The 25,562-nt window shown below is 38.2% G+C and overlaps 2 protein-coding genes across 4 annotated transcripts; both read right to left on the bottom strand.

Annotated features, from left to right (window-relative positions):
* Positions 1-3,587: 3,587 nt before the first annotated feature.
* Positions 3,588-11,324, bottom strand: LOC101165352 (mucin-13). Its single transcript, XM_011487992.3, has 13 exons — positions 11,233-11,324; positions 9,747-9,801; positions 7,856-8,122; positions 7,633-7,752; positions 6,127-6,236; positions 5,955-6,013; positions 5,739-5,866; positions 5,357-5,485; positions 5,212-5,254; positions 5,083-5,120; positions 4,397-4,484; positions 4,037-4,280; positions 3,588-3,951 (listed from the first exon to the last, which is right to left on the bottom strand). The coding sequence occupies exons 1-13, from the start codon at positions 11,254-11,256 to the stop codon at positions 3,793-3,795; spliced, it is 1,464 nt and encodes a 487-aa protein (XP_011486294.2). The 5' UTR covers positions 11,257-11,324; the 3' UTR covers positions 3,588-3,792.
* A 4,533-nt stretch (positions 11,325-15,857) lies between these two features.
* LOC101158484 (zinc finger protein 281) lies at positions 15,858-25,562 on the bottom strand. Of its 3 annotated transcripts, none has more exons than XM_011487988.3 (7): positions 25,416-25,562; positions 22,597-23,127; positions 22,397-22,510; positions 22,166-22,289; positions 20,297-20,389; positions 20,074-20,192; positions 15,858-19,796 (listed from the first exon to the last, which is right to left on the bottom strand). In XM_011487988.3, exons 2-7 carry the CDS (start codon positions 23,047-23,049, stop codon positions 18,180-18,182), a joined length of 2,520 nt encoding a protein of 839 aa, XP_011486290.1. In that variant the 5' UTR covers positions 23,050-23,127; positions 25,416-25,562; the 3' UTR covers positions 15,858-18,179. The 3 variants fall into 3 exon arrangements, with proteins under 3 accessions (XP_011486290.1, XP_011486291.1, XP_020567586.1); XM_011487989.3 differs by having other exon boundaries at positions 20,297-20,380; XM_020711927.2 differs by lacking the exon at positions 25,416-25,562 and adding an exon at positions 25,158-25,390.

Raw genomic sequence — 25,562 nt, 5'->3', positions numbered from 1 at the left:
ACTTTTGTCCAATTGTTTTCTGAAGCATTTTATTTTGATCACACAGTTTCAATCATCAGTCATGGGGTGGTCGGAGTTTTATGTAAAGTCAAAAAATGTGTCAACATGCAACAAAAAAAAAAAAGCTTGACGTCAAATTTAATCAGCATACAGAACAGTAAATTAGAGTTTTTTTGTATTGCTTTCAGCATTTTAGGCTCAGCTGAAATATTATTGTTAAAAATACTTATAGAATCAAGAATAGGAGAAGTAAAGTTTTTTTGGGAAATAGCTTGAGAGGAAATTGGAATACAACCAGCGTGGTGAAGATAAATGAACTCTAAAAAGGCAAATTATTTTGTGCAGAATGGAACATTTCCAGAGAAATTTGAATGGGTGGGACATTCTGCATAATTTTTGATCACTAAAGTTTAACTTATAATTCCTTCATATGACTTTTGTCATCTGTTTCTTCATCCCTGATTTTATTCTGCTCTTTTTATGGATTTATGGCAGATCCAGTCTAACTTCTTCCTTTAAACTGGATTTCTTAACAGCTCCTGTATCACGCAGCGTAGCAAACCACACCATAAGGGATACAACAATGTGGAAGAAAGAAATAAAAGACACAACTGGTAAATCAAAATACAACAGGAAACAGCATTCAAATAAATACCGTTATTGAAATGGTTTATTTCAAGCAATTAAGTAGAAATTTATGTACAATTTCCATAAAAGCAAAGTACTTAGTAGTTCTCCTTTACTTCTGTCTCTATGAAAGGCCCAGCCTGATGAAACAGATGAACAAAGGATTTTTATTTTGGGACTCTGTCAGTGAATGAACTCAGCACCAACAGCTTTTCTAACAGAGAAGGGTCTGTTTGTCCACCAAAGAGGCAAACTCAAACATTATTGTTCTAGGAATAAACTGCATTCGCTGCTTCCTGCGACAAATGTCCTTTAGGAAGAATAAAACCAATTTACGGAGCATTGTGATAAATTTGTTAACTCATTCTAAGCAGTATAGCAGACACACATTTACCACCGAGTAAATGCTGGAAAAACAAACACAGCTACACTAAATCCTTAGACCTATTTGGTCTATCAAGCCCTAAAGTTTTTAATTTGAGCGTGTTTCTGATGATGGAGGACATGTGTAAAATATTCCTGAGTATTTCTTTATTCAAATGGTTTTGAATCAGGAGCAGACGAAGAAGTTCTGTTTGAAATAGACTGAATTTGTCACATAAAAAATACTCTAGGCAGGCAAGAAGCTCCTTGTCCTGATCCACGATGGGGAGGGGAACGGGGTTTCTCTGTGGCAACGGTCCCGCCCACAATATTTATTTATATGTCTAATTATCCTAAGTTTGATTAGTTATTGTATGAATGTATAACTGATGATTGTATTGTTTTTGTGTATTATTCCTATTTGATTGCTTGAAATAAACTATTTCAAATCAAAATTCAAATCAAACTAAGGGGTGAATTTCTAACGCACTACTGTCACTTTGCAGAAACTATGTCCCACTAAATGACAGATTTTGCCATTTGTTCAGCTAAAAAGGGCATAATCCTAATTAAAAAAACCACAAGGAACACCTTTTCAGATGCTTGGAGAGGGACTTTAACATTTTTGATTTCCCAGAATTGATGCAAAATTCTAGGGTGGATGAGGAGATTAGCTGCTGCAACATCATGCCAAGAAACATCCTTGTTTGACTATTAGTCAATTTAAGATCATAGATCTGTCACACTTTACTTTTTATTTTGTTGTAATTGTGCAATTTTTGTGCAGCATGGTGGTGTAGTGGATAGCATTCTCACCTCATAGCTAGAAGGCGCTGGTTTAAATCCACCTTCGTCATTTCTGTGTGGAGTTTGCATGTTTCCTGTGCATGCTTGGGTTTTCTCCAGGCAGTCCGCTTTCCCCCTCCTGACAGACATGCTTCAAGGGTGAACTGTTGACTACACATTGTCCCTTATCTGTGAGGGTGACCTCAAATGAGAATGAAGAGCGTTTAGAAAATAGATGGACGTGCATGCAATTAAAAGATAATGCCCGCATGATGCAGTAAACATTCAATTAGACTGACATTTAAACTTACAGTTGTGATCTTTTAATCAATCCGAGATTGCATTTCTGATTATAACAACCTTTTGTGTGCAATGATGAAGATGCTACCCCAAACCATAACACCACTTCCACCGTGTTATCCTATGGATGCAGAAATGAGAACAATTTCCTGTCTTCTCCCCTACATCCTACTCAGAGGTACCACAGCCTTAAAAGAAGATGGTCAGTGTTGGTAGAGCAAATATTAGTGCATTTATTTTAAATATATGGCATCATTTAAAAAAGCAAACAAACAGGTGATCTAATATTATATTTATTATCAAGACACAATGTTACATCAAAGAAATGATCGCCATTAACAAATATTTGTACATTTTGTGCATTTAAAAATGAATGGGTGACAGAACAATACTGAAAAAAGACAAAACTTTCCAAATATGTTAGGTTTATTTGAAAAGAATCATTGAGATACTTGAAAGGTTAAAAAAAATTAACAACAAATGTCTTTTAAGACATAAAAAAAAGATTATCACTCACACTTTAGTGCAATAAACATTTTAGAGACAGGTACAAAAACCTGACACTTTCTTATGTTAGAAATGCTAAATTCATTTTTTTTTAATTGAAAGGAAAAAATGAAATACAAAGCAGATCCCAAACCGGAAATATTTTTATTGAAATTGTGAGCAGAATGAGTCACAAGTTAGATTTAAGTTAAGGGCCGACCTCCTAGTTCAGTAATTGCTTATTGAACAGTTGTGATTTGACATAAATGAACCTGGATCATAAAATTGGAATCTAAACTACAACAGGAATGATTTTATGACAGCTTATAGCTGGTCACAAAAAAAGTAATGAAAGACCCACTCCAATGAAAATGGTGTTTGTGGTGTTTTTAACATCATTTTATGGCATTTTTTTGATGAAGGACATATTTAAATAAAATCAAGCTAAAAATAGCATCGTTGTGAATCAGGAGCAGATGAAAAAAATGCAGTTTGAAAAAGGTTGTAGCTGGGATGTAGAAGCTTCAGTCGGTGGGTCAAAAGCTCCCTGCTCAGCCCCATTCTGCATTCCACTAGTAGACAACTAGATCCATCTATTCTTTTGTTTTTCCTTTTCAGAGCTGGCAACTGACTCAAAACTGAATTAGATAGCTGCAATATTGCTTGCCATTTTTGTTACACTGCTAATGTTAGGCTGGGGATGTGAGGGGTTGTAAGCTAACGGGAGACCATGGAAACAGAGGGATGACGGGGAGTGTAGAAGGCCTTACTACTTGCGAACAGTCCTGCCCACAACTCAGAGGCGAATTTCTAATGAATTCCTGCTGATCTGCAGAATCATGTCCTAGAAAATGACAGGTTTTGGGAATTCTGTAGACAATAGATTAGAAGATGATGGGAGTGGGTCTTTAACCCTTGTGTTATCATAAGCAATCTAACATTGGGAGTTGGGTCATCTAGACCCTACAAGACAGTGTGCTTAACCTTTTTTCTTCAATGATTTGTGATCTTCACTGGTTTCCATGATTACATGAAATCCTCTTCACCTTTATCCACCTTTGTCATGGTAGGGAGAACACGTCAATGTAAGGGTGGGGTCATGGGATAGCACAAGGGTTAAGGTAAAAGTGGTGATGGAATGTGATACATAGTGCTCCTTTTTACTCATTGCATATTATATATTTACAAGCAGCTGCTGAGATTCTGGTTTTAATTAAACCTTCTTGCATCTCAGTCTTTGTAGTAAGGGTTGGAGTGGCCTTGGCTCTGAGCGTACGGGTTGTAGTGACCTTGGTTCTGGTTGTAGGGGTTGCTCTGAGGTAGAGCCTGAGCGTAGGAGTTGGTGGGTCGAGAGTATGAGTATGGGCCGTCCTGGTCCTCGTTTAGCCACTGTAAAAAGACGAAAAAAAGTATATTGGTTGGTGAAATCTTTGTGGCGTAAAGTGACATCTGAACTGGCAGAGATGGAACTCACAGAGTTTCTGTTTGAAGAGATCAGGTTTTGCTTGCTGTTGCTTGGAACCATCTCGATGTTGCTCCTGTTGTCCAGAGTGGTTGTGGCCCGCGGGATCCGAGGCACTCCAGCTGGCACACTTGCCTGAGATGTGTAATCATTCTTGATGCTGTTTCCACCAAGTGGTGCCTTGGTTGAAAAATGGCTGACATATGGCTTGACAACATCTGGTTCTTTACTCTTCTTGGATTTTGTCTTTGGGGATCTACAAAGCACACGTAATTGTGTTTTTGTGACATGAAGAATGACGTGAGGGGGGAATACGACAAATACAAAAGCCATGACACAGGTGAAAGTTGGTGAATGGACAGGTAAACTCACTTTACAGACACAACAATGAGACCGATGAGGAAGGCGAGTGTCAGTGCTCCGAGCACCGTGCCCACAATTACCAGGATCAGCTGCCATTCTGAGACGCAAAGAAAAAATGATTAGGAAACTAAAAATATTGACAAAACTTCTTTGTAGATGGTATGGAAAAAAACGTATGAAAGTTAATCAATAACAAACCTTTTTTCAAAAAATTAGAACATCATGGAACATCCATTCAAAAAAACTTTTATAAAATATAAATTCAAGTCCCACTGTTTCATTCATTTCAATTATTACTATTATTATTAGTATTATTTTTATTTATTTATTTTTAATTAAACTGAGGTTCCAGCTTATTAAAACCCTCAAAACAGCATTTAAAAAAAATGTGCACGTCTGTGCATGTGTGAATGTGTGTGGAAGTAAGTGTGATTGTGACTGGTGATTTCTCCACAGTATTCAATTTTTTTAAAATCATGTTTCCGTGGATTTTTTGAGCTGGAACCCTACTTTATTTAAAAATAAACAAAAAACTAATTGAAATTAATGAAACAGTGGGACATGTATCTATGTTCTATTCAAGTTAAAATTTTTAAATGGGTTTATGGAAATGAAAACACTTTTTCATGACAGTATAATTTTTGAGAACGTGTCTGTATATTTGCATGGTGCTGCTTTGACAGATCTATACTCACGTTCCTCACAGTTGAAGCCACTATACCCAAATTTGCAACTGAAAAAGAAAACAGTTGATTTTAGTATTTAGTACCTATTCCATTTTTTCCCATATTTTTATTTATTTTTGAACAGATACATGGACTCACTTAACACAATCAGAACCGTCGGCTGTTTGCCCAGCAGGACATGCTAAAAAGGAAAAAAAAAAAGGTTTAATTTAACACCTCACATCTTCAACTTGTTACCTTTAAACACGCAAAAAGTTATTTTTGCTCTTTCAAATCTAATTACCCAAGCAGATTCTATCTGATAAGTCAGATTTTTTGTAGCCGTCTTTGCAAGAGCAGGAGAACGAGCCGTCTGCGGATTTGCATATGGTAGAGCCTTCGTCGCAAGAACCTCTTGTACACAGGTCTGTGGCTGTGGTTGAAAAAAGAAATAGTGTAAAGGGGGTCAGCCAACAAAAAGCTTGAAAACTCACAAATCACGTGTTTTTCTAGAGTTTTCTCAATATCAGCCTTGAGCTGCTTTGTCTCATCAAATTAACAAGGTCACAGAAAAAAGAAAAAAAGCAGAACGGGAACTGATCACACATCTTATTGATTTGAGTTTTTGTAGTTTCAATAAAAACTGGGTTTAAAAAATATGTAATAGATACGCGTGTCAAACTTACCAACAAACGCACAGTTTTTACAAGAATCTGCCAATTTTTCAACCACCTTGTCTGCCGTGACATCTGACTCTGATTTGAAATTCAGGTCTACGGTTGCTTCAGCCAGAGTAATTCTCGTTTTCTTTTCACTAAGAAAAGGAAAGAACACATTTAAATACACTTATTACCCTGCAGTGATCCTCTGCACTGCAACTGTTGGGGAACTTGGAAACGTACCTAATTTCCACCACTATACTTTCAATGTAGTCAGCATTACTTTTAAAAGCTTTGTCCATCTGTACATTGAAAAGAACACAATAGTTATATCTACAATACCTAATAATGGCAACATTTGGTTAAAAATCCAAGTTAAGTGTAACGCCATAAATCCCCAAATAAAACCACTTACCTCTTCGATAATTTTGTCAGATGCTCGTTTAAATTCATCTGATGTCTTGTCGGTCATTTTAGGATCAAACTGCAAATCTGACAGGCTAACTTTTCCAGGGAAAACTTTAGCTGCAAAGAAAAATGTGATCTTAAGAAACTGCTCACACACACGTTTGCTCAGAGCAACATTGGTCACGCTATAAAGATTTAGCAGAGCATCCATAGCAACCTACAGCTGTGTTAATAACCCACGCTGAAGAAAATGGTGTTTCTTAAACATATTCTTATGGAATTTTTCTGATGATGCAGAAAATTGACCTAAACCTCCCTTTTTTCTGAGTAGTACTTTATTCAAATTGTGAATCGGGAGCAGATGGAAAAAATGCTGTTTGAAAAAAAGCTAATTTGTTAAATAAATATAGACTACAAGCTCCCTGATGCATCCTCTTGTAGATGATTAGATGCAGGTACGTCTTTCTTTTCCTCGTCTGCTGTTTGTTTTCCTGTACAGCTGGATAGCTCCAACATTTCTAGCCATTTTTGTTGCACCAGCAATGTTGTGTTGCAGTTGTAAGGCTAGAGGGAACACTAGGGGGAAAGTGTCTCAACAATGGTAAAAGGGGGTGGAGTTACTCTGCTCAAATGGTCCCACCCACAATTCAGAGGCAAATTTCCAATGAACAACTGCTGCCCTGCAGAAACTATTTACTAAAACAAACTTTTAATTAAAAGATCAATAGATTAAAGGCTGATCAGAGTGAGACTTTACATGAGAGCAATCTTGGGTTAAAGTGTCTGGCCGACGACAGAACAGACAGATTTAAACAACCAACTACTAAGTTTTATCCACTGAGCTACAGCCCCTCTCAAATATAGTTACTGAGAAAAGACCCTAGATGAAAACAAAAGTAAAATTCTAAACGATGACACATATGTGATAACAACAACAGTAAAAGCCTGAATTTGGGATTGATCAAGCAACCAGGAGGTAGATTCTTGACATTTTCTTTTTGTTAAAGTACAGAGAGTAGCAGGGGACTTCAGAAAAAAAAAAAAAATTACCCATGTCAAGTTATGCACTTTTCATTTAACATGTTGGTAACATTGACTGCATGTAGGAACTGGACTGAGTGCCCCTCCCCCCAGGTTTTCCAAATAGGAAGTACAGGTGAGTCCCAAAAAGCCAAAATCCCATAGACTCCTATAGAGAAATTTTAACAAATTCTTTTGTCGAATGTTCGAAGTGTTTCATCCCCCCAGCCCTCTTTTAGTGGAAGGGGTGTGGTATTCTGACAAGCTCACCCCTGATTGTAGAGAGTGGTTGCCATAGAAACAATGACGCAGACCAACTTGGACCAATCACTGCTTTCTGACCATATCTGGTTACAACATGGCGACAGGTGTATCGCAAAACAGTGGCAACTGAGTTAAATTCATTTTGTTATCATTTTCAATAAGTGATGTCACACTCGCTCAGTCCAGTTCTCTTATCCAGTCAATTGTTGGTACATAAATGAGTATTTACCCTTTTGACAAACTTTTACAGTTTCACTGTAGGACTCGCCCGGTAGACAGAGACATATGTAGGCCTCAGCACGAGCCTCACAGGTGCTTCCTCCTCCGCATGGGTTTGAATCGCAGGGACCTGAACACAAACAAACAACAATGTGAATTAAGTCATGCCTCTGAAAGATAATCATATCGTCATTCAGGAAAATTAACAGCTCAGTGGACAGAGGAACAGGTACTTGGTTTTGCAGTTGATGGTGGTTTGTCAGTCACAGGTGGCCCTGTGGTTTCTCCAGTTCCAGGGGTTTCTCCGGTTGCTGTAGGATCTCTGGTTGGTACGGTTTCTCCGGTTGCATCTGTTACTCCAGTTGCCGCTGGGGTGTCTGTCCCTGGCACAGTTGGGGTGTCTGTCCCTGGCACAGTTGGGGTGTCTGTCCCTGGGACAGTTGGGGTTTCTGTCTCTGTTGGGTTATCTGTTGTACTTTGGCCATCTGCAGTGTCTATTCCTGTAGCAAAAAATTGTTTGAAAGTAATTGTCATTTTCTGGTCTCAGACTTTCAATAAAGTTTGATTTTGTCCTTAATGATGAGATGATGCTCTTTGTTAGCCACAGCGTCCTGTGTGAGGGTCTTTGCTCTGTCTAGTTGTCTGATGGCTACTTTTTTTTTAAATCTTCTAAAACATTATCTGATTTCAGTTTGTTGAAATAAAAAAGTCCTTTTCTTGAAGTACAAAATCAGCAGCACTGCAGCTTTTTTTTTCACTATAAAACATGTTAAAACATCTATCATTCTATTTATAATTGTAATGTGAAACAAACATGACCCAATGCATTTTAATCTTTATTTTTTTTAATTTATTTTTTATTTCTTTATTGATTACATAAAAATAAACATCATAAACAGGAGTATACCAATGAATGACCATAAGCAAAAGTTTAAAAAGGATCATTCCTTTTAATAATATTAATTGATACTTTATTTATCCCCCAATGGGGTAATTCTTCTCCACATTTTGACTCCGTGCTCGGGGGGGCGACAGCTAGCTGGGGAGAGCGGGGATCAATCTGCCAACCCCTTCAGTTGTTGGACGACCTGCTCTACTGCCTGAGCTAAACTGCCAACCTTTTTATTTTCAACTGATCTATATATTCCAACAGTTTACTCAACTTTGTTTTTTAATTATGTAATTGTTCTAAAAGCAAATTTAAACCATCCCTACAATTTCTCGACCAACATACTTAATTTTCATGCACTGATACCATTTGTGGAGCCTATTTAGTCTTATTTTTTACAATCAATTTCATATAAACAGGATTAAATCTGTTTCTTTTCTTAAACTGCTTCAATTGACAAGGAAAGAAAAACTTTTTTTCAAAAATTCACTTTTTCCACAGAAAGAAATGTTGTATAATTGTATAAAAACTGATTATTTAGATATGTTTAGTAGAAATATCAGAAAAGAGCAATAAACACATGGACTTTGAGTTAAGGACAATAAATCTTTCTGACTTAAACCGAGGCTCTTTACTTTATTGTGGGCCATTACCACAGCCCATTTAGAATCAAAACTAAGGGACGATAAGACTTTAAATAAACGAAAACATATAAAATAATTATTTAAGAACAGAAATTCTTTGGAAAAGCAGCAATTATGGGTTTTAACATTTTAAACGCACTTAAAGATGAAACTAAAATACTATTTATGCTGATCAACAACATAAAAATGAGGCAAATAACTCATTTGTTTTAAAAACTAGGTCTATTAATAATGGAGGCCTCACTTGTCTCAATGCAGATAAACAGATGAACCTTAAAAAACAGTCTACTAGAATGTAAAAACATAAAAATAGTACAAAAAAATCTCAATGTGGGACTTAAGAACAGTTTTCTATTGGAATAAAGGACCTAAAAACAGAGAAGGAACCTGCTTCTGCGTTAATATGACAAGTAATGTAGAATGTTTTAAAAGCCCTTAAGACTTTTGCTGTGCTGACAAAAGAAAGTTGTTCTTCTTGTCTTTCTTAATCCTAAACTCCTCAAGACCAAACGACTGAAACTACGACACAAAAGTTCTTCTTCAAGAACTTGATGAAAACTGAAAATTATCTGTGATGTGATAAAATCTTACCATATAAGGCAACTGCCATCCAAAGGACGCCAAGAACTGAAAACAGCTTCGCCATCTTAAAGAAAACGAAAAATAAAAAGGCAAGTGAATGGAACAAAATGGATGGAATTCCTTAGCGGAAAAGTGGTGAGAAGGAGGCTTCAGGATCTTTCAGGACCTATTAGTGAGAAGGAAGTCAGCGGCCTTAATTGTTTTAATCATTAGCCCCTCCTCCTGGGCGGATCCTTGTGCAGATGTTGTTTTTTTTTTTTTTTTTTTTTTTACAGCTGGGAAACGAACAGTGTTTATTCACCCAGTCATCTCTACCTGCTCTTTCTTACTTAGGGTCATGAGGGTTGCTGGGGTCAATCCCAGCTGGATTCGTGCAAATAAGGGATTCACCCCGCTCAGGTCACCAGACTATCACCCCAGGGCCACATGCACAGAAAGATAACTGCACAGTCTCCAATAAACCTATGAAACTTCTGCCTGAACTGAAATTTCTAATCCAGTGACATACATCGGTATCTGCTTTTGTGGTTATCAGACCTGATGGCTAAAAAAAAACATCACCAAAAGCTCAATTTCATTTTATTGATAGACTGTTCTACTTTTACTGCCATTACTAAAACAATTTGAACTTTTACAAGGGCATTCTGATTTTTCCTTTTTCCATAACAGAGGAAAACAAATATTAAAGAAGGTAAAAAATAATGTAAAAATTACACAATTCCGCATATTTTTTATACAAATTTGAACAGTAGTTTCAACCTGCTGGTTCATTTTTTTATTTTTATTAGTTTCGTGAAATAGTTGAAAAAAATTATTTAATGGAATTGACATGCTAAGAGAAGAAACATTGTTTAAAAAGTCATATTGGTAGTTTTTGAGGAGAAAATCTCACATTTAGTCATTTCAAAGTTAAATAAATTGGACTTTATCAGGAAAATACATGTGGATGTGCTCCGTTGCCATGGCGTCACGCTCCATGTTTTTTTGTTTTTGTTATGATTATTTACCTCAGATGCATCTCCTAAAATGTCTCAACTGTCCCCATAAAAAGACAAAATGTCCCAATTTACCGTGAGGATTTTTACCTGAGAGTTTATCTATAAATCTGACACCATTTCCTTTCACAGAGCTTGAGTTTTGTTACCCCTCTGTCATTGGAAACTTGCAGGGCAATATAACAGGGTTGGAGAGGGTGACCTTTGATTTTAGAACACCCAATAAAACACCACGAAGATGCAAACACTTACATTACAAAAAGAGAAGTGCAAGGATATAAACACGAAGCTCAGAGTTCAATTAAAAAAAACAACCCCATAACATTAAAAGAAGGATTGGGGTTGGAGAAATTGCCCATACTGAAATATAAAGCCACAAAACCATTTTATACAAGTTATGTAAGTATAAATCAAGTGTCAGTTTAGCAGCAAAGTCCACTGGGTGGAGAAGATAAACACGTCAACAAACTGTTAAGCCTATAAAAAGAAAACCACCTCACCCTTTGTCCCATATCCGTCATCATGAAACGCAACTAAATATCCTTGCTAATTAAAAAACAAAATGTTAAAAGTTTGCTTTTTAGAAGAGTGAAAAACAGCCTGTCGGTATTCTGTCCCTTTAAAAGCAGCCTTTGTGCTTGAAAAAAGGGCTGTGAGGTCCCTGGTTAATGATAAAAGATTTATAAAATGCATTACCAGATCTTGCAGTACAGAAAGCAAGATAGGACAAACCAGGGATTGGTACAGGAAATGTCCAGCTAGACAAAGAAATGCTAGATTTCCGAGCAAAATCTAAGACCCTCCCTTATAGCAGAGTTCATTGAAGGTCATTTGATTAAGTTCATTTTATTAGGTATAAGTATTGCAAGTTGCGCTAAAGACAATAAGCGTGTAGTGTATGAAGTCTTCTTCAGACTAATTTTGAACTTTTTTAGTTTACAATAAATAGATAAAAAGTCAACTTTAAGTATAGTTGTAGTACACTTAAGTAGACCACAACTTCCTATTATAGTGGGTTGGACCCCCTTTTACCTTGCCGGAGGCAATCCCTGCCACTTGTGGGCAAAGGCAGGGGACACCCTGGACAATTCGCCAGTCTGTGGCAGGGCCACATGTCACACACCCACTCACACCTAGGGACAATTTAGAGTCGCCAATTAACCTATGAAGCATGTTTTTGGACAGTGAGAGGAAGCCAGAGACCCCGGAGAGAACCCACACATGCACGAGGAGAACATGCAAACTCCACACAGAGAGGTCCCCCATTGATGTTCTGTTTCAGGTCCCCCAGCCGGGACTTGAACCGGGGGCCTTCTTGCTGTGAGGCAAGAGCGCTAACCACTGCTCCACATGGTGCCTTATCCTGCTGGAAGCAGCCATCAGAAGATGGCACACTGTGGTCATAGAGGGATGGACATGGACACAGGTGAGCTGTGTGGTTTTAACCATGCTCTGTTGGTAATAACTAAAGTGTGCCAAGAAAAGATCTCCCATACCATTATAGGCTGCACGGTGGCGCAGTTGTTAGCGCTCTTGCCTCAGCATGTTTTTATTTTTCCCCTGTCAAACTAATGTGGGTCACAGAGACACGGAAGTAGCGGCGGATAGCGACTTGCAGCGTGAATGAAGAGCGAGAGACTCTGAATGATCTCATGAACCCAGACATGGAGGCGTGATTACCGATGCTTTTGAAGAGCTTTTCAAAATAAATCAATCTATTCTCTAAACATCCTTTGCATCTTCCATGCATTGTAATAAGACATACGCAAATAGAAATTTGAAGGGATCTGCTGAAATACAAAGTATGGTGCACTTATCGCGTGAGTTGGTTTGTGTTTATAAATCATTGCATAAATAATTTAATGGAAACAGTGTAATTACACATTTTGCAAAGTGAAACTTGGCAAATTTAACAAAGTAGATGAGAAGATTCGCTTCATTTTCAACAAAATCAGGGCTAGCCAGAAAAGAGACTAGCCAACAAATAGCTACTTCCAGTTCTTGGGGAAAAAAAGTCAGCTTTTAGGATTTTAAATACTTCTTTGTTCGAACAAATTGCTATTTTGTGGGAACTAATTGCTGTTGTGTGGGAACCAATTATATTTTGTGGGAACAATAGGACCATTTATTTACCCATGTCAGGTCACGGGGCTCTGTTCTTAGCTGACAGGAGAGACACCCAGTGTGGTCTTCTGCTGCTGTAGCCCATCTGCTTCAAGGTTGGACGTGCTGTGCGTTCAGAGATGCTCTTATGCAGACCTCGGTTGTAACCAGTGGTTGTTTGAGTTCCTGTTGCCTTTCTATCAGCTGGTACCAGTCCAGCCATTTTCCTCTGGCACCAACAAGGCATTCCTGTCCACAAAACTGCCGCTCACTAAATATTTTGTTTTTTTCTGACCATTCTCTGTGAACCCTAGAAATGGTTACAGTAGATCAGCAGTTTCTGAAACTCTTAGACCAGCCCGTCTGGCACCAACAATATCACATTCAGTCACTTCAATCCCCTTTCTTCCCCATTCTGATGCCTGATTTGAACTGCTGTAGATCGCCGCACCGAGCAGTTTCTACAGGTGTGCTTAATAAAGTGGCCAGTGAGTGTACTTTTGGCAAAGCGGATGTATTTCTGAACTTTTCTTAGAAGTTGTTTTTTTGTTGTTGTAAAAATAGAGAAGAAAAATTTCACTTTATTTTGACAATTTGAGTTGTAGGGTGGAGCCAAATAAACATTTTGATGTGAAAAACGGCATTATATGTATAGAAAGCAGTTTAAGTGAGGTGAAAGGAAATGACATATTTTGCCTAATCGATTGCTTGAAAATAAGTCAAATTTCTTCTTACTGATTTAAACTTGAAATTTCAAAAACAAAACTAAAAATTTGGTCTTTTGTTTAAAATACTTTAAGTTTAAAACTGCTGCTTCTGTTAGAAAAAATGTAAATGATTGTTCCGCTTATACTTGTCATTGCTTATGTTTTGTCACAAGAAACGACTTAGTGAAACAGTCTCAGAGTTAATTTGTTACTAAAAGCAACACTAAAGTAAAAAAAAAAAAAAAATCTCAGGTCTCCAATTGGGTAGATCACTTTTTATGAACACGAGTGTCAACACAAGTGCAATCGTAGCGCAATAACTGCTTCTATTGACACCCCCCCCCCCCCCCCCAAGTCCAAAGTCACTTCCAGTTATGTCCATCTTCAGCCCCACCTAATGAGCTGTTCCTGGCAGTGAGGCGGACTCATGACGACAGCAATTATAAAAGGGAGGGCGATAAGAGATTAACTGCAGGTGAGAGCTCTGCTCTTAAACCTTTGAACCCCAAACCCAGAGTTCCTTCAGGGAAAGAAAAATACACCTGCTTAAAGGGATCGAGTTTCATTAATGCTACATTCTTAAATTTCAGTCCATCAAGCCATTAAATCCTACGCTGAAACATCAGCTTTTTATTTTTGCACTTTTCAAGTTTGATTTATCAACCGTCAGCACTCCCTGACTCATTTATGGCACGGATGTACTGATGTTGACGCAGGAGGCCAACAGTTTGCAAAGATTTAAAACAGTGACCCAGCCTTTCTCAGTTTTTTTTTATTTTGGTTTATCAGACTATTAAGATTGAGGTAACTTTATGTTTCACCTGCTGGCCTTTATTCCAAACTTTACACCGGGAAAACAAATAAAATGAACTTAATTTTTCCTGTTAAATTAAGATAAAAATAACACAGGGCTACAGCTAAGAAGGTAAATGTGTTAATTTGTGACCGACACAAACTCCATCTGTGAGAAACTTTTTTAAGAAAAAAGTTACTGGCATGACAGAAAAATTGTTGAATTAATATTGAACACTGATATCTAAACTCACTTTTCAGAAGAACCTCATGTTTTAGTTCATAAAGGGTAAAATTACATTTTAATTTCCATGTTTTATCTGAGCTCAAATTAACCACAAGTCTGACGTTACTCAGTGGCAAACATCACCATCTGCTGGTAGCAAGATGAACTGCAGAAATACATTAAAGCTATTTTCTTAGATTGTTTTTTGTTTATTCTATTTGAATATGCTTCATAATTAAGACACTAAATTAAATTACAATAAAATATAGAGAGAAAACAAGAACAAAAAGGACGCAAATCAACCTAACCAAAATAAGTATGCATATTATTGTACATTAAAATAAAATAAATAAAAATTAAGAATAGATTAATATCAAACAATGGGTATATCCCTATAACAATAAACAAGTGTTTTCTTTGGTGCCATGACAATTAAAGAAATAGGAGACTTGAAAAACAAAATGAAAACGATAAACATGAAATGAAAATAGGAACTACATAAACAAGTTTTATTAGCAGAGAAACAACAAAGGTAGAGAAACTGTCAATGATTTTTACAAATTTGCAATAAAGTTTAGTTTGTATCAGCTTGAAGATAATTATTGAAAGATGTGAGCACTAATAAAAATCCAAAGGATTTTTTAAAAACCCCATTCAGTTTTCTGAGCTCTTAATATACATTTTTAACAAATTATCTGACATACCGACGCATTTCAAGTTACAATCATAAACACGTTTTAAATGTTTATGTTGTGTATTAATTCAGAAAATGGCCGACTGTAAAGTGAACCTTCTTTTTAGGACAAAGTGCAGTAACTCCTTTAATTTTAATTTAGTTTATGATTACAGTCTGAAAACATTCTCCATGATGCAAACATGGCTGGTCAGTTAAAGAAAGCTTTTTAATGAAAACACGAAAAGAAAGGGGAAACAAGTTTTTTTTTAAATTAAATTTAATTAGAAATTAAAAAAGGTAATATGTATTTAGGATATAACAGCATTGCCAATAAAACCTTTCAAGACATTAAGGTCAAACGGGGGCGTTTTAAAGGAACCCAAGTCACTTTTTAAACTTTTAATAATATAATTAAGTAAAATAGAGAAAAAAAACAAGAAACATGTGACCTTAAAAACACAATTAAAAATATTAAACTACTTTTCCTTTGAATGCGGATTTTCATTTAATCAGAATCGTTTTGCTTCATTACTTCAATAGTCTGTAGATTATGTTTGTTTGGATTAATTATATTTTTTAAAAAAACTCTAGAATAAAATAATAAACAGAGACAGATGCAAATTTTGTAACAAAAACTTTTTATTGACTTCTCTAATCCATTCATCTCAATAACAGGTACAGCCGGGAAATCATATCACATGGGGTCTAGAACAAATAAGACAAAGGAATGGGGAGGCTCTTGCTACAAAATTTGGTATTGATGTGACTGAAAGAAAAAAGAAAATAAAACGTACAAAAAGTCGTTCATGCATACTGGAGAGGAAAAAAAAATAAAGAACAGGTTTTTAGTGTTTTTTTGTACATTTTGTAAACAATATCCTTCTAGAGATCATATCAAAACACAATATGGCAAGTAACAAAAATAAGGGTTATAACATGAGAATGAATGTTCTATGAGGCATCTATAATGCAACACTGCTCGGTGTGGATGATTTTACAGAAAAAAAATACATTTTGCATTTTTGATGAGTCATTTGCTCTATAATTGTAAACACTGGCAGTGTTCAATGATTATACAATATGTCGACCCTATACTACAAATATTTTCACTACATACATGAAACGCGCTTCCCTGCTTTCTTACGCTTTAATGATATGAGGTATATTTAGGTCAATTTTTTCTTTTCGTCCCCCCCTCCATCAAACCCCACCTTTTTTTTTTTAAAAGCATAGCTTGTTTGGAGTGAAGTGGCTGGTCAGTCAGTCTTTGTTTCGTGTGATCTGAGCAGCTTCAAAAGTCTCTTGGCTGTCGGGCTCGCATAGGAAGAGGAAGGGGGAGGGCAAAAGGGGCAACGGCTCACAGGAAATCAACTAAATTAAATATCAACCCTGGCTGCCGGGACAAGAATGGCTTAAGCCACGGAAGACAAAGAAGGCCATTGTGTATTCTTGCGAGTGCGGGGCTGCATGTTTTTTTGGGAGGAAGAGGGAGTTTGGGTTGTGGTCGAACTGGCTTTTTCGAGGCGTCTTGAAAGATAATTCCGCCGAGCTGGACGTATATCAGGGATTACTCGCCTAAAATTACTCGCTACGAAGTTCCGATGAGGCTACTGTAAAATAAATAACAGGGTTTTCGGTATGCATATGACATACCCATAAAAGGGTTCCAGCATGTCAGCCCATCTCTCAAAAACATTTAAATACAAAGAGGTACTCTCAAAATATTGTATAACAAAATTATGGCAAATCATATTTTTACATCACCTGAAAAAAGAATAAAACAAACCCACCCGTCCTTTGTTTGCCCTAAAAAAAATGCCCATGGTCACAGCTAGTTGACCACTTTCAAATTACCCAGCCCGCCCACAGTTCACAGTTTTCTCCTTTAAAAAATACAAAGAACAAAAAAACAGCATTAATAATGTCATAAACCAAAAGTTGAATGGGTTATTGTTTTTTTTCCAATGACTTATTTAAAAAAGTGCTTGTTTGATTCCATTGACACAAAAACAGCAGAACGTGAAGTAGAAAAAGTGGTGTCAGAGAAAAGAAAACCTCAGCAACAGCATCGTGAAAGATCACACATTACTCATCGGATTCTGAGGCTGACTACTGTAACAGTGATGTCCAACTTGGGAAATCTTTGACTAAAAGCGGCTCCTCTTCTGTGGCGAGGACCAGTGCGACAGTCGAAAGCTGCATGAGCGCGTTTGGCCTAAACTTTGCTACAGCTTCTACTAACTCGTGTAGACGTGGCTCTCAGAAGACACAGTACCTTAATCTCAACAAAACTACATGGACTTCAAAAAAAACAAACAAAATAAAAACCAAACATTTTGGAAAAATTTTGTCCTGACAAGTAAATATTAAAACAAAAAGACAAAGCTTTGTAGTCTCAAAATACACCTGGAAAACTGTGCTAATTGCATCTCATAATACAAAGTTTTATTACACAATTTTGCCTATTTTTCCTGAGTTTATACGTTTTTTGTAACAGACAATATATACTTTTTTTGCCATTTGAATTCTGGGCCTTTCCCTGCCACAATGTTATTGAAATCATCAACATTTTTTTTTTATTATTTTATTTTTTTACAATGGTACGATGATTGATAAAAAAAAAAAAAAACCACGGGAACAGGAAGAGAAGGGGGGGAAAAAACAAGTTAGTTAATAGCTACCATCTAAATGTTTTAAATTACATTTAAATCTACGGTACGTTTTCATATCAAAAGCACTACTTTGAAACAAAACGTAGGCGACTATAGTAAAAAAAAAAAGTATTTTAAAAAATTGCATTTGAGGCCATAAAAGACCCTCCCTGGTCATTTTTGTATGAACATTTAATGGCAGTGTTTGTAAAACTAATGTAGCTACAGGAACAAAAACTAGAGCGGGGGTCGGAAACCATGTGGACAACAACAACAGCCCCCCCTCCCTGGCTTATCGAAAACTTTGGCTTGTCGGGGTTTTTGATCCTGTACTCACTGGCTCGCTTACGTCAGCTAACAAACTGGTATACCCTGAGAATTCTGACACTGGAGTCCGTATTCTGTGGTCGACCTCCGCCCCCGGATCGCTACCGTAGCTCAGAGGGGTCCGCCGCCCCGACTTGAACTGAGACCCAAAGGCTTGGGCAAAGTTCTCGATCTGGTAGGTGGATTCTTTAGGGGGGTTCAGCGGAGACAGGTCTGGATAGGTGGAGCCATTGCTGGGTGCGGTGCTCCCTCCATTCTTGGGCTGCGGCCCCTTGGGGCCCTCGGCTGTAGCCGCTAGCTCCTGGGTGGGTATACTGAAGGTGCCAGGGGAATGCTGCTTCTCCAGTTGCTCAGTCAGCTCCTGAGAAGGAGTCAGCTGCTGGTGACTAGTAGAGTCCAAGCTTAGATGGTAGCCTGTTTGCGAAGGGGATCCAACAAGCATGCCATAGTGGGACTTGGAAGAGGATGAGGAGGAGGCTGATGAAGAGGCAGCAATTGGTAGGGGAGAAGAAACAGCAGGTGGATAGCCACAATCCAGTGGAGATGTGGTGTACACGTGTTTGTCAGAGAACAAGGGTCCGGTGGGACTGGAGCTGCTGGACAGCAGTGGGAAAGGCCCCGTGGGGCCAAGGCTAGGGAAAGGCCCACTATGGCTGGTGCGCTCCAAGGCCTGCAGGAGGAACTTTGAGTACTCGTTCATCACTGCGGATTTGTCACTACCATTGCCCGAGTCGTCCTCCAGTTCCGGGGTAACGGGCGCTGCTGGCTGGAGGTCGACGTGGTGCGGGTGGTCGGACAAATCAAAAGTCACATCATGGTGGTGTGTTCCCTCTGGTTTATGGCTATAATGATCCAGCAGGCTTTGCAGTACCTCGTCTGGAATGCCTGACTTGTCATGCTTGAGATCCAGCGGCGAGTCCAGCATGGCCAGCGTGGGCTCCGGCCCAAGGGAACCCTGGATCACGCTGTTACCCTGGGATGCCATGTGCAGGGATCCAGCTCCATAGTCATTATTAACTGCATGGAGGTAGCGCCGCTTTTTGACAAACTGCATTGCATCATCGTAGTTGCTGCTGGTGGTGGGCCCAGGTTTGTTGGCCCCAGGTCCCTGGAGAAGACCCATGCTATCAAGGCCAGAAGCTTCCACGTGATCCATGGAGACGGATTTCTGGTCTAACAGTTTTTGTTCATCAGCACCATCGTCCAGGGACAGGAGGCCTTTGTCAAGCCCTTTCCGGGCCGATTTTTTAAATACCAATTTGGGGGTACGCCCCTGCATTGCAGAATCAGAGCCGGAGGGGTGCTCCATGTTGAAGTCATGCAGGCCCAGCTCACGGGCCATCCCCTCAGAAGAAGACGCTGCTGCGGAGGCATTCTTCTTCCTCTTGCGTTCACCGCCCTCGCTGTTTTTGGACTTCCCCCTCTTGCGTCCAGAGCTGCTGGCGTTTCCCTGAGTGACTGAATAGCTGCCTTGACCAAGCTCCGCTTCACTAAGCTCCAGCATGTTTGGGTCTAGACCCTTCTTTATGGCTTCTCCACAAGTCCGTTTGTGCTTCAGTAACCGGTCTGTTCTTGAAAAAAACTAAAGGGGACAAACAGAAGCTCAGAAACATCGACTTTGGTGATTTTGAAGTAATTTATATCACGGCTTACAAAAATAAAAAACAAAATGTGTCATTTAATGTAAGAATCCTTCAATGTTTCACAACTTGAAAATTAAAGTAAAAAAAAAATAAAAAGCTTTGAAAATAGATCAAAAGACGATTAAAGTGGGACTTTAAAAAGAACAACGTTTAGGATCAAATTCAATCATTTTAAATATGTATAACCCAAAAAAGACAATGTGAGGTAGTACTTACTTGTTGGCAAGTATCACAGCGATAAGGCTTCTCACCACTATGTGTCCTTTTGTGTCGCTCCATGTGGTACTTCTGGATAAAGCGCATGTTACATTGGTCACAGCTGAAAGGCTTTTCCCCTGTAAAGGAGATATGCAGCATCACACTTAGTCTTTAATAATTAGACAAAATGTTTCTCTTGATTTAAAAAAAAAAAACATCAAAAAACGGCTTGAAAACTCACCACTGTGGATCTTCTCATGCCGCTGAAGCAGGTACTTCTGAATGAAGCTCATGTTGCACTGACTGCACCGGAAAGGCCTCTCACCTGTACAATCAAAAGTACAACCACCCACACAACACATTAACAAACCCCATCGGACAGGCCAGTGTGCTGACAACAGCCCTGAGGAAACACAGCGCTATCGTTTTCACAATCATTCTACCAGGTGATCCTTTAAAAACACACAAGTGGAAATATTGTTCAAACTTCACTTAAAAAGTTGTAAAAAAAACAAAAAAAAGCTCAACTGAATGCAAACACCAACAACCTCCTAAAGGATTTTCTAGAATATTCGTGTTCTTGTGGTTCCTTAAACAAAATCTGATGCTGTATGGATTTCGCCGTTTAGTATTTAATCTTTTATCATCTCATCTATTTAAGTAGTCAATACAAATATATAAAACTTAAAAGTATGAAGAGAAGTTTATCATATTCCTTATGTGTATAATAAAAGATAAAAAAGCTAATAAAGATACTTTTTTGCGATGAATCACTTCAAATGAGTGACTCCAAATTCAAATTCCCAGCAAGCAGAATGACTAAACCATCAACAAATGCATGAATAATCTTAGAGTCATTGCAGGTTTGATGGATCTTTTTGCTTTTATTAAAACCAAATGTCTATGATGGGATCAAAGTTTTCTATTCAAAGACCTAGTTTTCATACACTGGAGCTTTAGGCTGTTTTTCAGTGCTAAAATACTGAAGCAATTCCATTTGGATTCAAATCTACAATACAGATAGATATCCGTTTTAACTTAACACCATTAAACATAAATATATCTGTCATATTTCCAGAATAAAAACATTTGTTTTCACACGATTAGTGATTTAAATTAAACAAAAAGGATATTCTTTGAAGAAAGAATTGCTTTTATTTCAATCACTATTTTTGAGTATAAGTCGCAGGTTTTTGCATTGTTTGGATGGGGCTGCGACTTATACACAGGTACAACTTGCATGTGATTTAAAAAAACAGCAACCCTAAAGTGCACTGTTGGAGTATCAGTATTCTCTACTGACGGAACCGCAGAAAAAGAAACGTCACTCAGTCTGGAGTCCAAACCAAACATGGAGGAGAATCTGATCCTTCCACTTCTGAACTTTACATTTTTCACATTTGCATCAAACGAATTATAAAAAAGGTTTTCTAATTATTCGTATTTTTCCCCTTCTCAGACTCTTACGGAGAAAGTGACACACCGAAACTGAAAGCGGCAGTCTTTCAGATCCAGCAGTCTCCAGCAGTAGATGGTGAAGCTCACCGTGTGAATGATCTCATGAACCCAGACACAAAAGCATCAGATGTGTTTACTGGTGCTTTTGTGGAGCTCTTAAATAAATAAATAAATCTGATCTCTCAACACCATTCATGTTTTCCATCCATTGTAAATGAGACATACAGACAAAGTTTCCATGTAATGATGCGGCTAAAAACCTTTGACGGAAGCCTTTAGTTTATCAACACATTATTTGGACAAGCATTGAGCAGCAAAGTTGAGGGACGTTAAAAAAAGTGAATTGGACACAAGAATCACGTTCGGTAGGAAATGATGCTGGGCTTGACGGAAAAGCATTGCATTTCCAATCATAAAAATGTTTTTCCTGATTATCACTTCTTGCAAAAACGACCCAATTGTATAGATGTTTGAATATTTCAAACAGTTTAACAGTTTACCAAACAATAACAGGTATAATACACGATAATTGAGATCATACTAAATCCTCACTCAAGTCTTATTTTTGCAAAAACAGATCAGACGAAGAGATTTGACCCTAAATAGACTTTTTGTTTAAATAAAAAGGAGTAAGGCAGTGAAAGTCTCTCACCTGTGTGTATGAGCACATGTCTGCGCAAGTGGTAGGAGCTGCGAAAGGCAGCGTTACAGTGCTCACAGATATGTGGTTTTGAGTTTGGGGAAAGGCAGGCTCCATCTGCATCCAACATCATGGCCTGCAATGAAAAAGCAGTTTGATTCCTTATGAACTTTTTTATGATTGACACTTAAACTTCACTTTTTTCATTAAATAGAAGTATGAATGAAAACAAAAGAGCTTAACCTTTGAAGCATCATTACGTTTCCTTCGAACTTTGCCTCCTTGCCCGTCTCCATTACCCCTCCGCCCCCTTCTACCTGAGGACTCTTTTGGCTCTTTAACTGGTCTTCCAGCCATCTGAAGGGAAACACAAGGTTTAGACAATATCTGATAAAAAATAATACAATAATATTACAAAAATCAAATTCAAAGCAGCCTCTCACCGCTTCTTCCAAAGAGCGGACGTTGCTGAGGCTGAGGTCATGGAGGAGCATGTTCTGGTGATTCTGGTGGTGGTTAACAAAAGACACCTCTGGCAAGTCGGTACCACTCTTCCCCGCGCCTCCTCCAGCACAGTTTACCCCCACTCCGCCACCTCCACTGTAGAGGGGCATTCGGTAATCCAGCTCACTTAGTCGTTCTTGTTTGATCCCCATGCTGTGGAGAAACCCCCCTGTGTTCGCAGCATTTGCTCCCTGGTGATCTGGAGGCGAATCCCGCTCTTTTTTCAGGATCATCTCCTGGGGAAGCTCACCCATGACAGACTGAGAAGCCAGTCGTGTAAAGCTGGTGACTGGTGGCAAGTGGCTGAACATAAGCATACCTGGTGCGAAATTAGGGTCCATGCCTCCATTTCGCAAAAATTCATTGCCTATCTTGTCTTGGATAATACTCATGGTGGTGTTTCTTTTTTTTTCTTTGCAGAGTGGGAAGGAGGGCAATTAATCTAAAAAGGAATGCAGGAGCAGACTATCCTGAAAAAGAGAGAACAGACAAAAGGAAGTATTACATCTTGTAAAAAAACAAAAATATAAAATGCACAAAAAATCCACAATAAACGGCAGTTACAGAACTTTGATTCAAATATCTAAAAAAGAAAAATACTTAAACATATTTGAGAAGAAAATTTCTGTCCTGCTTACTTCTAAATAAATCTAAGTTAAAGACCCACTCCAGTCATCTTTTTGATATATTTTGAAAGCATTTCAAGTGGTCTTTTAATAGTGATCATGCCATTTTTTGGCTAAATCAAAAATCCTGTGTTGTTTTCTAGGACGTAGTTTCTGCAGAGCGGCAGTAGTTTCAAAATTTACCTCCGAGTTGTGGGCAGCACTGTTGGTGCAGAGTAAGCCTTCAAGCCTCAATTCCCATGATCCCTTTGTTTACAATCTCCTGCTAGCTTACTGCCCCTCACAACCCCAAGCTCACATTAGCGGTGCAACAAAAATGGCGAGCAACGTTGCAGCTCAGACGTGGAAAACAAAGACGTACATAGACCTAGTCAACTACAAGTGGATGCATCGGAATGGAGCAGAGCAGGGAACTTCTGGTCCAACTGCGTCATACAGGCGCTTTCAAATGCTATTTCTTGTCTGCTCCTGATTTACAGCAATAAAGAAATACTCAATAGTACAATTTTAATCTTAATTTTCTACATGGGTGTCCCCCATCATCAGAAAAATGCTCAAAAAATTGTTAAAAACACAATTTTTATTGGAGTGGGCATTTAAATGCAACCTTTTTAGTGGATTTTGCCAATATTGCACCAAAATTAAGTAACTGTAATCCTTAAAAAAATGTTACAAGTCTGGTTAAAGCAACACAAAAAGGAAAACAACTGAAATAAAAAAAACCGTTTATGATACAATAAAACTATCAAATCAACCAGAAATATCAATCATATAGGGTTCAAATAATGTATTTCTGACAAAGTATCAATCTGAAAATATGGATAAAACAAATAATATAAATTAGGTTTAATAAAATCTAAAACAAATATACTTACTCTTATTTTAAATCAACCTTTTACCCCATATGATGATCGCATCTCAAAAATAGTGTCTGTTTACTTGGTGCCTATGTGTGTCACCACAGAGATCCCTGCTGCTTTCATTTGATGCTTGTCTGCCTATTTTCTTCTAAAATAACATAAAACATTAATTCTGAAGCTGTGAGCCCCGATTACAACACCAGCGAGGTAATTGGTTCAGCACACTTGCCTAAAACAAGCGATATTTAGGTCAAACCCAGTGAGTCATTTCTGTCTTTAAAGCAGACGCAGTCCAGTGACTAAGTGGGACGTGTGGCTAAACACGCACGGAAGGGCAAACGAAGTGGGAATTTATTGTTTAGTCTAGACCTCCTGACCATTTGGCTAAGCGACAACGCATTCGCCAGAATGCGGATGAGCTTTTGTGATGCATAATAGTTAGCCAGCTAGTTAGCATTGTTAGCTAGCTAAAATGAGACACAATCAAAGCATCTTGGCGTCCTCAATCAAAACAATCGGTTCAGACGTGTTTAGGACCACAAATTGCCCCCCCCAAAAAGCCAGAGAAACATAAAAAATAAAAAAGTCTGTTATGGATCCAAATGTGGATGTTCTTTTCTTCTTAAATCTATTTTTTAACCAACGTTTTAGCGTGGTTACCTGGAATAGCAATTAAGCTAGTTGACGCTAAAAACGAACCAGTGATTTAAAGCTATTGACGTTAATATTAACCATTTTTAAAATAAGTACTATTTAAAACTATATTTTAAACGTACGATTAAGTAGATATAGACGATAAATACAAAAAAGAGTGGTTTAAATAAAACCAAGAAGCGCGTATGCTTTGAAGTCAGACGTATTGCTCATTCGCCAATTCCCCAGCTTTGATGACGCCCGTGAAATCAAATCTGTCTGGCTCTGCGCTGGCGCTCTATTTATTGATAGCTAATTTTAGCTCTAATCACCATCCCGCAAAGTCTAATTCACTAGTAAAAGTATCCCCAAACGACTTACGTGTGAAGATATATTCAGCATCTTTGATCAAACAAAGCTTGGACTCAGTTGTGTTTATAACAATCAAGCAGCCACGAGCTAGCAGGTTAGCTGCTAGCTGCCCCGTGTGAAAACCCGCATTACGGCCCATGCAACAGAAACAATGATGCTGACTCTCCGTGCATCCCGGACTGCGCACACACTCACAATCGTTCACCTAAACCTCGATAAGAGCAGACCACTAGCTCCGAATAAAACATGATTTAGCTCCCCACTCACCTACGCATGACCGCATCGGGTTCGAAACGTGAACGTATTCACTCTGTTTTCGCCGCCTGAGGGTTTTATTGCCAAAACATTGTTCTCCTTCGGTCGCTGCTTTCTTCCATCTTGTCCCGGCGCGGGGAATTATGGGTGTAGCGGACG

This window comes from Oryzias latipes, chromosome 19 (assembly GCF_002234675.1).
Source record: "Oryzias latipes chromosome 19, ASM223467v1".
In the NCBI taxonomy this organism is placed as follows: Eukaryota; Metazoa; Chordata; class Actinopteri; order Beloniformes; family Adrianichthyidae; genus Oryzias; species Oryzias latipes.
The sequence above is the reverse complement of the archived record's forward strand: the minus strand, read 5'-3'. Positions and strand labels throughout refer to the sequence as shown.